The following is a 13,424-nucleotide window of genomic DNA, read 5'->3' as shown; positions in this document are numbered from 1 at the left end:
GGACGAATAGTTCACATATTTTTTTCATTTCAAAAAATTTTCATTGAATATATTTCCACAGCTCAGTTCAGATTATGTGACATATTACGCTGCTGGTCCGGTATTGTTATTGTTGACATGTTGCAAATACACTCCATCTTTGCATAGATCTTCGCGACCGAGCGCTCTTGTTTCGACAAAGACCGTGCAAAAATGGTCTTCAAGTGCCAGGAAGATAGTTTTCTACAAGAATTTCGTACTAAGGTCGTTTCCTGCGAGAATGCTGCTGTCGGAGGTTTCAACGTTGTGTTTGAAGATACAATCCTTTTCCCCGAGGGTGGCGGACAACCTACCGACCAGGGAACTGTCGCCGGTCGAAAAGTAACATCCGTTACACGCAAGGGAGCGCTAGCGATTCACTTAATAGAAGATGATTGCAGCAACGGTCCACCTTTTGCTGTTGGAGAGGAAGTTGTCCAACGGGTCGATTGGCCACGCCGGTTTGACCACATGCAGCAACATTCCGGTCAGCACCTCATAACGGCTATCTTCGACCGGGAGTTCAAGTACAACACGAAATCATGGTGGTTGGGTACGGAAAGCTCGTACATAGAACTCGACGCAAAGGATATAACCAGGGAACAACTGGACCGGGTGGAAAGCATCTGCAATCAACTGATTGTCGATTGTACACCCGTCAAGGTTAACGTGTATGAACCGAACGATCCGGCACTAAAGTCCGATGTAACGCGAGCAACCCGTGGCCTTCCGGAAGATGTTTGTGGTCCGTTGCGGGTAGTGACCATAGCCGGAATCGAAAGTAATATGTGTTGCGGAACTCATGTACGCAATCTTAGTCAACTACAATCGATCAAACTGTTGAGTGCCGAGAAGGCAAAGGGCAAGTGGCTGGTGCACTTCCTGGTGGGAGGCCGTGTACTTCGAAAACTGTCCGAATGCTACGATCGAGAAGTTCAACTGAATGCACTTCTAAATGGGGGTCCTGCGTCTCATATCGAGCTGGCAAAAAAGTTACAATCCACCGTCCGAACAACGCAACGTATAGCCAAAAAACTTACGACAGAACTGGCCACTGCTGAGGCGGAGATGTTGAATACAATGCGTGACATTAACCCACCGCGATACGTACAGCTTCACCGCAGCGAGGGCCCGGAATCGGATTTTATTAACACTTTCCTGCGGGTCGTCAAGCTGCCCGATTGCTTTTTCTTCCTAACCAATGCCGACACGGACGGTAGTGGCAAGGGGCAGCTGGTTTTGCAGGGCAAACCGGAAGATGTAGCCAAATTAGGACCGGAAATATGTACTCTGCTGGAAGGCAAAGGCAATGGGAAAGGTACACGCTTTAATGCTAAAGTAAGTAAGCTTAAGAATCTGACCCAATGTGAAAAACTAATCCGAGAACATTTTCCAAGCAACGAGGTGGCTGTTGAGAAATGAAAAGCAGAAGCTCTAGTAACACACTTGAGCGATGGCTTTACAGCGTTGCTTTTATTAATTTAAATAAAAGCCAAATACAAAACATGAATACAAAGAGTTTGCCGTTACTATGATCGTTTGACGATTTTATGTTTTTCTGCTAGAAAACTTTTGTAGGCTCTCTCACCCTTGAGGTACTGTGAATAAATGCATCCGTTATTGTAGCTGTGCTAGCAGCCCTCGAGCTTAAGGCATCATACGGAGCGCTCCATCCAAGCGGATGACTTCCCCATTCAGCATGGGATTGTCGACGATGCTCTGCACTAGCTGGGCATACTCGGCCGGTTCACCCAGCCGCTGTGGGAATGGTACCGTTTTGGCCAGGAACGCCCTTACCTTCTCTGGCAGAGCCTGTAGCATAGGAGTGTTGAACAGCCCTGGAGCGACGGTAACAATCCGGATGCCTTGCGTGCTAAGATCACGAGCGATCGGTAACGTCATACCGACGACTGCCGCCTTCGAAGCGGAATAGGCCGCCTGTCCAATCTGTCCATCGTAAGCCGCGACCGAAGCCGTATTCACGATGACACCTCGCTGACCGTCAGCATTCGGTTCATTCTCGCCCATCAATCCCGCCGACAGACGGATCACGTTAAACGTACCGGCCGTATTTACCAGCAGGACGCGCTGAAAATCTTCCAGCTTGTGTGCCACCTTCTTGTTGAAGTTGTACGTCTTGACGGCAACCGCAATGCCGGCACAGTTAACCGACACATCCAGCCGACCGAATTTGCTTTTGGCCAGTTCTAGCGCACCGCTCACATCCTTCTCAGATAGAACATCCACCGGCACATACACCACTTTCTCACCCAGCTCTTTCGCTACTTCGTTGCCCTTGGAGGTAGGTAGATCGCAGAGGAGCACATTATACCCGGCGCGGGCGAATCGTTCTACCGTGGCACGGCCAAGACCCGAAGCTCCGCCAGTTACCAATGCGACTGCGTTCTTGAGCATTTTGTTTGGAGTGGAATGTGTTTTTTTTTTCACGACCGGTGGTTTGGAACTACTGCTGGGTTGTGCGTGCCGACGAGAATGATCTACGCTGTGTTATGCAATCGTGTTATCACGACGGGTTCAATGAACTTTATATTCTTGACAATTGATCGTGGAGAAGGCGGTAAATGGAAATTAAAATAAAAACGTACATACGAAAGGGAAAGCATTCATAAAAAAGTGTAAATTACTAAAATAACATGATAATACCATTTGAGGAAAAAAAGCTCTTCCACAACAAACACATGACATAAGAGCATGATGTGACAGATGATAGGTTTCCGGAAATAAAATTAAGAAATTTAAATTATCCTGCGCAACCACGAACGTCGAAAGAATTATCCGGAGATCCGGGGGATTCATTCGTTCATTTTACCAACAAAAAGGTTTCTTTTTTTCTCTTAAAATTAGAAGCTAGATTTTGAAGACTTTCTTAGCATTTCATCGTAGGTAAGCAGATAGTAATCACAATACCGTTGATCCATAGCAAACGATGGATGCTGAAGGATCTGCAGTTCTAGCTCTTGTTGCACATGTAGAAATTTCTCGTTGAACAAGAATTGCAGTTCAGGATGTACTAGTGGCTGATACTCCCTTGCTGATGTCTCCCTGCTGACCTTTGCAAATCATTTACGGGTGGTTGGTTCACCTGCTTCGTACACAGCACAAATGTCTCGGGCTGGTTTAACAGCTTTTTGGCCTCACCGAAAAACGAAAAATAACAGATGCCTGAAATGCTCGTTTTACCCTCCCGGATAGTCTATATATCGATGCAAATGGAAATCGAATGCTAAACACAGTGTAGCATAGATGTAAAGCATACTTTCGAAGGAAACAGTACGGCCGTTTGCACGCCGAATGGCTTAAATTTTGTTGTGATTTGGCCGAGAACCTCCTGTCATCCAAACAAACGGATTTGAGTGTTGGATGTGTATGAGTTCCTTTCCTGCTACTATTTTTGTTCAATTTTCTTAGCTGTATGTATTATAAAGAAACTAAATAAAAATTATCCTATCGCATCTCGTTTTTCTCATACTATCACGTCCTTTCATCGTCCCTTTAACCGTCTTTTAGAACATCGTTAAAATAAATTTTGCTCTCCGGGAACTCCTTTGACGGAATGACGTTAAATGTCAAAAACCCCCTTTAGCAACTGTTTTTCTCACCCAATTCAATACATAGCGGTCGGCAGAAAGGTTATCGCCGAAAGAAAGTGTGTTCCTCTTCCCTAAAAAATGGCCATTGCAAAAGTTACTTCCGAGGATCAGTACAAGCAATTGATCGGGTATTGTGTTTGGTGTGCGGCGCCTTAAGTTCATCAAATTCATTCATCTTTTCTATTCACACAGTGCAGCTACAGTGTCGGTGGTGCTGTTTTCGGCAGAATGGGCCGAACAGTGTAAACAAATCAGCGACGTTATGACGGAACTAGCGAAACAGACGGAATTTAAAGCGTTACAGTTTCTGGACGTGCCGGCGGAGGACCTTTCGGAGCTTTCCATGCGCCACCAAATCGATTCCGTACCGACGGTGTTATTTTTGCGCGCCGGTAAGGCTATCGATCGCATCGACGGTGTGGATGTGGGGACATTGACGAAGAAAGCTAAACAATATGCCGGCGCTTCCTCTTTACCGTCGACTGATGGCGGGTCGGCTAATTTGGAGGAGCGATTGAAAGCACTCATAAATCGGTCCAAGGTGATGATCTTTATGAAGGGTGATCGCAACACTCCACGCTGTGGTTTCTCCAAGCAGCTGATAGCAATCATCAATGACACCGGGTAGGTGAAGCCGTCCCACAACCGTCCGTGCTATTGTAATTTAAATGCAATTGTTGTACCTTCTTTCAGCGTCGCGTACGACACGTTCGATATTCTGACGGACGAAGCTGTACGACAGGGGTTGAAAACGTTTTCCAACTGGCCTACCTATCCGCAAGTCTATGTAAATGGTGAGCTCATAGGAGGGCTCGATATCATCAAGGAACTGTTGGAAGGTGGGGAACTCAAGGAAACGTTAAATCCATAAACAAACGAACCTGGACGATACAGAGGATGAAGGACGGTAAGGATTTCGTTTCGTTTTGGTTAATTTATTATTGCGTAAATGCAGCGTCGTATTCCAACGCTTAACTAAGGCGCGGTTGTAAAGATTTGTTGAATGAAAATACCCGAACGAAAGCAAATGAAACAGTGGAAGAAACGGAAAAAAATAAACCATCGGGCTTTGGGTTTTGCTTTCATGAATAGAGCGCTGTTAATCGTTTATGTTTTTGTCTGCGACACAGATCACACTGAAAACGAGACCGCCAATGGCGATGGTTGTTCGCCCTCGCGCTACTTCTGTAGCTCTTTGCTGAACAGTACTAGCTTCTTCTCCATTACCTCGCGAATCGTATCACGTATTTTGGACTTTTCCATACCGATCGTTTCGATCTTTTCGAGCTGCTCCTGCACGTATTCGACGCGTCGTTTGAAAAAGGCTTTCGCACTTTCCAGATCCTGCTTAAAACGGTATGAATGAGTATATAAGGAATATTCCAAGTATGCCGTACGTTTTACTCTGTGGTTACTCACATTCTCTACGTAGTAGCCGGTGCCAATCTCAATGATAACATTATTCGCATCCTTTATCGTACCGGGCACGTACATGCTCCTGTGGAGTGGAATGGAATGATTCATTCATGGTACTTCTCGCAGAACTGATCCTCAGAAGCAAAACTCACCCGGTCAGCGGCACTAGAATTTGCTTATCGTTCCAGTCCTCTTTGATCTGTTCCAGGGCTTCCTTCGATGCGGAGTATTTCGATCTTGCTATCTTGATGCTGTTCAACGACTCTTGGAAAAATTGTAGCTCCTAAAAACCAAACATAACACATTTACGGTTTCAGTCGACCCCCGGTCCCAGCTCCAGCTATCTTACCTGGTCTAGTTGATTCTTCAGCTGAGTCAACTGCTGCAGATTGAGCGTGTTGAGATCAATTTGCTGCATCTGCGGCTTTTCGGTGGTGGATATATTTGCCATCGTGCTGGTTTGGTAATTCTGTGGTGTGATATGGGATCAGCAGAGTGCAAAAAACGAACGGCTTCGATTTGTCCGTAGGCGGCAACTTCCCGTTATGGGAAGATTGTGGATTTTCTTCGCGTATCGGAGACTGCCCAAAATTCACGACCAATATTTGCTGCAAAACTTCGGTGATGGCCTTCTATGTCAAAGTATTCGCCTGCACGCGTTCAGCAACAGTGCTGCCAAACACAAGCGATCACAAAATAAAAACCTTCCCCCTAAAAACTAATCGCTACACGATGATTGAAAAAGCTTTTTGAAAAGTATGGAATGGAATAGATCACTGCTTTTTAAAGTGTAAATCAATTCATTTTACAAAAATACATTCCGGTTCATATAATACTGCCAGCACTGCTGCAAAAAGCCTTCTGTCAGTTAGCATCCTGTCATCGAGCGGTTGTCAAAATACAAACACCGCCAAAAAGCCGCCTTTTGATTGGCCTTCAACAAAGCAACAGTGCAACATTGAAGACGGAAAAGCTGAACGTACTTACAAGATCGTCGAAACTAGAGTTTGCATCGCAATTTTAACAATGAAACCAAACGTGGAGCTTCGTAACAAGCAGTCTACCAGATCGGAAACTTTAATACATTCAGCATCATCGGCTACCCATTCACCGCTGCATCGATACAATCTGCGAAGCAAAGGTAAGATTTATTCCGCCGTGTCATTTGGACCCGTTTCCACCGTTTTATTTTACATTCCCTAGGTCCACCGAGATACGTACAATTTTCGGACAGGGAATGTCCCATCTGCCTCGAAGACTATAGTGCACCGGTAATAGTAAACTGTGGTCATTCGTTTTGCACCAAATGCATCGAAAGGTGCATTAAAACGGGGAGTCTAGCTATATGTCCGATCTGCAAAGATAAATTAGTTCGTCGGCTGTTCCTGTACAACCCGGAATATACGAACCAAGTCGTGGCATCATCAACGAGTACGGATCGAAATAGTGTTGTTACGGTACCGAAAGCTCAAAATGGAAAGCAATCCAAGATATCCAAGCAGGCGGCAAGCAGGCGAACGGTTGTATGAAAGCTTGTGCCTTTGATTGGAAAGCCTGTGGCATTGTATATAACGGTAGAAGTTTTAAGATCTATTTTTTCATAATGATCGGCTAATTTGTGCTTTTCTTGATCCTTTAAGATGCTGATGCTTGCGGTTCATCGATTTTCTTTTTGTGTTTGTAAATATTTGTAAACAATCTACATTTAATTAGTAATCTAGAAAAGGTGGATCAAATCACAATTAATGATGCATTTTGATGTTCGTCGAATCGTGTATATTGAGCAGAAAAGTGCCACTACACACTCTCTTCCATGATTATGTGATTACTATACAACGTTGAAAGTTCAAGTATCATAGCAATATAGGTGACCCATGTTGACAATGGTTCTGAAGCATGTACTCATACTCGCTCTCGTATACGGGAGGTTATACATATTAGCTGCGTTTAGTTTATTCTTCCCTTCAATACAGGTATATCACATCTTTTCGTTTTGCCTTTAGTATATGCAATTTTAATATTAGTAGTGTCTGTGTGGCAAAGGCCGTACAGCAACGTACGCATTACCACTAAACATTCGGTCAAGATTCATTAAAACATTTCGCCTTCGTCGGGCCGCAATAAAGTGTAAACAGTTTTTTTCCCCACGATTAATCACGATTTCGTACCATTTGTCCAGCAGGCGGGAAGATTTCATGAAAGCAACGAAACTTGCTGGATTGTCGTCATTCTGATCGTTCCCCGTTGCCGAGTGGATTTGTGCTGGGCAGATCCTTATCATCGATCCGCCGATGGCGGTCGGTGAAATCTTTTGTGAACACATTCATCTCGACCTCCTTCCGGTTGGCCAGCTTCTTGGTCGCCAGTTTGCTGTACCGATCTTCCGGGATTTCATACTGCGTTCCGCTCGATTGTGATGCACTGTTTCTCCGGCAGTCGAGATCATAATTGTATGAGCGCGTTAGGTTTAAACTGCTCGGAGGCGTTTGCGTACGCTGGATATTATTTGCATGCGGTTGTTCTGAAATTAATTTCGCACTACCAGGCAATGGTTTTCTAGCTTTTTGGGGCTCCTCTTCGTTCGCTTCCGTCGCTGCATCGATCGGTGCGGGAACGCGAAACACGGTATCGTAGCGTGGCTTTAATAATGAGCAGATCTCCTCTATACCTTCGAGCGATTGTTGCAGCTCGCCTTGCGGGTTCGTGGGTCGAATGTTACGTCGCAGTACGGTTAAATATTGGAGCAATTTTGCCCGACCGACGGACATGATGTTGTACGCATTTTGCAGCTCGATCCGTAACAGTTCGGGATCCTGAAAGAGTTATTAAAAAAAAACTAAAATTATTTTGCATCGACTCGAAAAGGTGAAATAAGTCGTACATCCTCACGATAGCCATCCGTGACGGTTGGATCACGAACATCCGGGTGGGATGAATCGGTGATCGCTTTCTTAGTAGCCAAACAGGCAGCTTGACGCAGCTCGACAGCCGTTGCCTTCCGCATTGAAGAGCTGCTGTTTCTTGGTAGTGAACTGGTCCGATATCGTTCGTCCATACCGCTTGCAGCACCACCGGACGACGCTGTTCCGCTTTGCAGCGGATGATCGGCAGTGACCTGCCCACGGCGCTGGTGAACGGTTGGTAGTGTGGAATACTTTAGCTGAGACATTTCGACCGTTTTCGAACGCTGGGCCTGTGGCACGTGCGTATGACGCTTTGACGGTGACGAAAGGAAGATCATTGCACCGGCCGGCCGTTCATAAACTTTTGGTGCCTTCATATGGAGCGCATGGCGTATCACGAGCGCTATGTCCACGTTGCTGGGGTAGCGCATCAGGTACGAAAGGCAGGTTGTGTAGTCACTATAAATTACTACCAAAAGAGACTAAAGGTGTTATTTTTTGTCTTGGAAGGAATGATTTCATATACTGTAAAGGACGCGGGCCACCAGAGATTTCAAAATCAAAATTTCAGCTTCCTGTGAGTGTTTGAGAAATTTCCTCGCTTTTTGAAAACCTGACGCATTTACAAGGCAATCGAAAAAAAAGCCGAAATCGCAGTTTTGAGATTTTTTTCCCCTTTTTGCATCGATTTCAACTGTTTGAAATTTCCCATGGCCCCAGCGCCTTAATACTAACGCTTATCTCTTATTCGTATCAGCATAGCCACCACGACGTAATTAATGAGTCCGAGATCATCCCCTTCACCGAATATTGCGTCCCACAGCAGCAGCAAGTCTTGTAATGCAAATTCACGCCCGAAAAGCAAGCGCAACCAACGACTGTAAGCAAAAAGAAGGGAGGAATTCAGGAATGCAAAACAGGATTCTTCACCACTTCAGGGTCCACGTTTTTAATCGAGGTGGCTTCTTACATGCCAAAAATGGCCAAAGGAATGTCGAGCTTGAGCAGATGATTATGCAGATGGAGATCTTCCTTGATGAGAATTTTATCCTTGATGTAGTTCAACTGTTCGACCACCTCAACCTCTGGCTTCCGTTTGGTACCAGCCGGGCTGGAACTGAGCGGGCTGCCAGGTGTCTGTGCTGGAAAGTAACCAGTTGCCGTCGGTACAACATCCGTGATACGATAGAACGATTCAATCTGGGCCATAATTTTGGAGAACAAGGCACTAGAGAAAAGGATGGATGTTACAGGCGTTGGGTTTCCTTTTTGGAAGAACATGTTCCTTTGCCGGTACTTACTAGGAATCTTCTTCAAGATACTGTGGATCCAGAACTGTGAGCAATGTCCGGCTTAAAGGGAGGAGACCAAAAAAAAAGGAATAATTCAGCAAGGCAAGGTACGTGGGGCATTATAACCAAAAAAAGGGTTCATACTCAACGTCCGGATGTAGTTCCTGTATGTGAGCCAACGCTTGCTGATCGCTGTGGATAACGAAAATGAGCGGGGCGAGAATTTCATGCATTCCCTGCCTGTAGCACATCGCCGGAAATTGTCTCGCATAGCAGAATAGGATGTTCGTCATCAGTTCCTGTATCGTCGGTTTGCGAAAAAAGTCCACCCCGGGAAAGGTGCGTACGACGTCTTGCTTTATCACAGCGCATAGTTCCTGATCACAAAAGTGTTGATTCCAGAGGCTTTGCTTCGACTGAGAGAGTGGATCGTCCCGAATGTCCGTCGTTTGTTGGTGCGGGTTCAGCACAAACTGCTCCTTCAGGTGATGGTAGTGTGCCCGGGCATCGGAACGCTGTTGCGGCCAGCTGGTAAGAGCGGGCGTTTCTAGCACGCCAAGAAAAATGGCCCAACATATGCTGCGAAATGGTGATGCACGCAGTTCACCACGGACGGCCAGCTGCCGTAATTCGGGCAGATTAATCTCCGTCGCGATCGTCACGATGTTCTTCCATTCCAATCTGTACACAAAAACAACAAGCAATTGTAGATAGATAGCACAGCCCTGAAGACTAAGTTTGTCGTTGTGCCTCTAGAACGCAGTGTAGGCTCTTATCAAGGCATGCACGATCATACGGTTAAATATTGGCTCGATACTTTACTCGTACTTCACGACACCGGATCGCCCATGTCCAGCTGCTGCTGTCAGCGACGATGGTTCCGCTTCCTGAAGATCGAGGTCAACAACCATCATCGTGCGTTTCGGTCGAGCTTTTTTCAGCAATTCAGATTTACAAAATGGGTTTCGCTTGCGGTTAATTGCACTTGTGCGGGAGGTGGAATTGCGCCTGCACACCTCTCCTAAAAAATTGCCGAAGATACGGTCGATCCGAACGCCAAAAGCGCTTTCAGAATGTAAAATTTTATCTCTGCTTCAAATGCATATTTTATTGTGTTGGGATCAAAGTAAAACGCACTTGTGATGCTTATTAATATTATAACCACGCACTGCACAGCACACACCTATCGCTATCGCTACCCCTGGGAATGTTTGGATCGAGACCCTCACGCACCTCGGTTGGTTTCAGGCAAAAGTGACAAATAATTTTGAAAGCAGAAGCTCCACTGCAATAACAGTGCGTAAAGAGAACGACGGTTGGAGGTGTGCGACAAGAGGACGCACGCACATTTTGCACACATCTGTGTTTTCACAACAAACTGCGGGCGTTCGGTGTCTGGGTTCATTCGTGCTGTCAAACTGCGAAAACTTGACCAATTGAAATATTTCAATCTAGTGAAAAATCTCTACAAAAACAGCAGCGGTGAAGTAACGTTTGAATTTAAGTTTATAAAACCGTTTTAGATATTCAAATCTGTTTCTTTTTCACAAAGGTAGCGAAAATTGAGGCAATTATGCCACGTTAATTAATTTTTGTTGTAACCTACTTAACCATGGTTTTTATAAAAGCTAATTTGGCTTTTATTGCAATTTTACACTTATTTTTCATTAATTAATCTGTTCCAGAAAAATTAAAAACAACCGTTCTATGAATGTTTTGAAAATGGTAGAAAATGGGGTGATTTTTTGTGTATTGGGTTAAGACGGTCATCAAGATAAAATCATCGAAAATTGTTTAAAAATGGAACATCAGATGCTTCATTATTATATGCTAGGGGTGAATGTAGTTCACCAATTCCACCTCTTTTGGGTTTTAAAAATAGTTTCATAACGACCAGAACTTCGCTCCTTACTAGCCTTAAATTTGCCTTCTTGAGTTTCTCGCATTTCACGTGTGCTATCGGTGAAATTTCGTGTTCCAAAGCGGTTTACGTCACCGGAGTACTCCTCTTGATCAAAAAATTCGCCGCCGATTCTATTCTAGCCCTTAGTCACCCTTTTTTGGGTTCTATTCCACTTATAAGTACACATCATCGTGCTTATTTGTGAACTAGCAAAAAAAAAAACTTTAATTGGCTTCTGGCGATCGGGATGCGTAGAACAACAATGATTACGTTTTTTATAGCTTAACTCTCATCAAAATCTGCGAAAAGTTTGTTTTTCCTGCCGAAAACAGTGGAAGCTCTTATGGACAAATATTATATTATTTTGAATTTTGTATTTTTTGAAATAATTGTTTTTTTTTTGACTCTTGGTCACCTGACTGAATTTTTACTGAAATATATAATAGGTGCTTCACTTGCTCCTATGGCACTTCTTTTTCTTGGCTTAACGACCTCTAAGGTCATGCCGGCTATCGAAATGGCTTACTGGACTGCCGATACCACGTAGTTGGTTTGTCAGTCTGCACTACGGGGGGACGATCCGGATGGGATTTGAACCCCTGATGTTTGAATATCGATGCGCAGTCGCCTACACCACCGGGAAGCCCCACTCCTATTGCGCTCTTGAGTTTGAAAATATGACGCAATCCTTATTAGCTTATTTGGCACTACAGCGTCGAAAGATCTTCCCTGCTTGACCAACCATTTCTGATTTCATTGAATTGATTTCAACTTCTCCGCCGAAGTAATAGCTATTCAATTAGCCGCCGACGAAGGACTACATGCCGACCGACCGAACGTCATCTTCACCGACAGTGTTCTGGCTGCCTTGGAACACGGCACCTCCAAAGACTCGAAATCGTTTTATTTTGGATTCCGGGTTACTCCGGAATTCACGGTAACGAAAAACCCGATCAACTTACCAATGGTCGACTCCGCCCTTATGAACCACACAACACCCTTTCACGCCGAGGTGCCATCTGCTTCACCAACACCCTTACTTCCCAAAAAAAAAAAGGACTCAAAAAATCTAGTCCTCCACTCTGCAGCTTCTTTGTTGTTGACATCATCTCACCAATTGCTATAGAGACGAATGCAGTCGAAAGACGCAAAGTCTCTATAAGCAAAAACAACAACCATTTGCGATGGATACACGAAACACCGAGCCACCTGCCAACTAGACACCGATTACAGTTAGTTTTAACTTATTCATTATCATAAGCCATAATCGCAATAGTGTTCCATAATATTTAAGCCACACCTGCAATAGTTTTGTATCAGATTATACCACTAATTTTTACAGTAGAGAGGCGAATGTAGTGTCTAAGACTAAAAGCCTCTATAAATAAACGAAAAAAAAAAATTTGAATTGATTTTACCAGTGTCAAGAAAGGCAGTCCTGAAAACGACGGGACGGTCGGGTTGGGATTCGATAGCGAGAGTGAAAGAGTTAACGCTGCTAATTTGCTTATGGATCGTCCAAAGTATTAGAAAAATATTCTTTAATATTGTGTACGAAAAAAGGCAAAAATCAAAAAATAATTCACATCTTTTCGTCAGTCTAACCTTGAAAAATGATTTGCGTTTGTGACACAAAAAATAAATATAATTAACAAAATGATGAAAAGTGTATTTTTTTCTTTGAGTCGTACAACGAATTCACATAACTCACATCAATGCTTAAGTTGCTTAAGATTACGAAATACAAACTGCACAATACTCATCGTTTGTTAGTACATGGTCATGTGAAAGCATAGAGTGTGCGGGAGGATTTTATCGATCGATGTTATGACCGCAATCCATTGAAACCTCTACTAGATTTAATTGCTTCATACCTCTCAATCATTTATTGTCTATTCTTAAAAAAAACTTCTTGTGTAGGAAAGACTTTCTGTAGATTTCAAAACTAATAGCTCTACCGTTTTACTACAATAAAAAAAGGGTTTTGTTTTACTAATTTAAGTATCCTTTTTTTGTATACCATTTCAACACACTGCAAAACTAAGTGCTTACGCTTAAAGTGCATGTTTTCCAGCTAGTTCTGTAATACCACTCGTAACATTCTGTTGATTGTTAGCCTACGGTACACGAGCCAACTGGAGAAGCTGCACGAAAGAAAGACGGAAAGAGCTATCATTCATCCGATGCCATTCGTTTCGTTTAGTTTTACATATTTTTTGTCGATGTAAGTGCGTGTTGTTTTTTTTTGTGTATTTAGGGAATTAAAACAAAAAAAAAAACC

At 43.9% G+C, this 13,424-nt stretch overlaps 6 protein-coding genes across 7 annotated transcripts in view; 3 read left to right on the top strand and 3 right to left on the bottom strand.

Annotated features, from left to right (window-relative positions):
• LOC126559291 (probable prefoldin subunit 5) overlaps positions 1-5,551 on the bottom strand; it is a 195,836-nt gene extending 190,285 nt beyond the window's left edge. For both annotated transcript variants that reach the window (XM_050215424.1, XM_050215423.1), the window contains exons 1-4: positions 5,395-5,551; positions 5,198-5,328; positions 5,049-5,127; positions 4,774-4,973 (exon numbers count right to left, since the gene is read on the bottom strand). In XM_050215424.1, coding sequence (XP_050071381.1) covers positions 4,809-4,973; positions 5,049-5,127; positions 5,198-5,328; positions 5,395-5,496 — 477 coding nt within the window. In that variant the 5' untranslated portion in view covers positions 5,497-5,551 and the 3' untranslated portion in view covers positions 4,774-4,808. The remainder of the gene's footprint in view (positions 1-4,773; positions 4,974-5,048; positions 5,128-5,197; positions 5,329-5,394) is intronic.
• LOC126558152 (alanyl-tRNA editing protein Aarsd1-A) lies at positions 184-1,440 on the top strand. Its single transcript, XM_050214113.1, has one exon. The coding sequence runs from the start codon at positions 193-195 to the stop codon at positions 1,438-1,440; it is 1,248 nt and encodes a 415-aa protein (XP_050070070.1). The 5' UTR covers positions 184-192.
• LOC126558850 (3-hydroxyacyl-CoA dehydrogenase type-2) lies at positions 1,664-2,434 on the bottom strand. The gene has a single exon (XM_050214929.1). The coding sequence runs from the start codon at positions 2,431-2,433 to the stop codon at positions 1,666-1,668; it is 768 nt and encodes a 255-aa protein (XP_050070886.1). The 5' UTR covers position 2,434; the 3' UTR covers positions 1,664-1,665.
• LOC126559018 (glutaredoxin 3) lies at positions 3,635-4,501 on the top strand. Its single transcript, XM_050215114.1, has 3 exons — positions 3,635-3,757; positions 3,822-4,253; positions 4,323-4,501. Exons 1-3 carry the CDS (start codon positions 3,708-3,710, stop codon positions 4,498-4,500), a joined length of 660 nt encoding a protein of 219 aa, XP_050071071.1. The 5' UTR covers positions 3,635-3,707; the 3' UTR covers position 4,501.
• Positions 5,552-6,071: 520 nt separating the features above from the next.
• Positions 6,072-6,574, top strand: LOC126559352 (E3 ubiquitin-protein ligase RNF114-like). The gene is made up of 2 exons (XM_050215498.1): positions 6,072-6,186; positions 6,249-6,574. Exons 1-2 carry the CDS (start codon positions 6,072-6,074, stop codon positions 6,572-6,574), a joined length of 441 nt encoding a protein of 146 aa, XP_050071455.1.
• Positions 6,575-7,262: 688 nt separating this feature from the next.
• On the bottom strand, positions 7,263-10,151 carry LOC126557243 (TBC1 domain family member 5). The gene is made up of 7 exons (XM_050212948.1): positions 10,063-10,151; positions 9,385-9,921; positions 9,250-9,300; positions 8,919-9,176; positions 8,684-8,826; positions 7,927-8,417; positions 7,263-7,858 (listed from the first exon to the last, which is right to left on the bottom strand). The coding sequence occupies exons 1-7, from the start codon at positions 10,149-10,151 to the stop codon at positions 7,271-7,273; spliced, it is 2,157 nt and encodes a 718-aa protein (XP_050068905.1). The 3' UTR covers positions 7,263-7,270.
• Between the last annotated feature and the right edge of the window lie 3,273 nt (positions 10,152-13,424).

Source organism: Anopheles maculipalpis, chromosome 2RL, assembly GCF_943734695.1.
Source record: "Anopheles maculipalpis chromosome 2RL, idAnoMacuDA_375_x, whole genome shotgun sequence".
Classification (NCBI taxonomy): domain Eukaryota; kingdom Metazoa; phylum Arthropoda; class Insecta; order Diptera; family Culicidae; genus Anopheles; species Anopheles maculipalpis.
The sequence above is the reverse complement of the archived record's forward strand: the minus strand, read 5'-3'. Positions and strand labels throughout refer to the sequence as shown.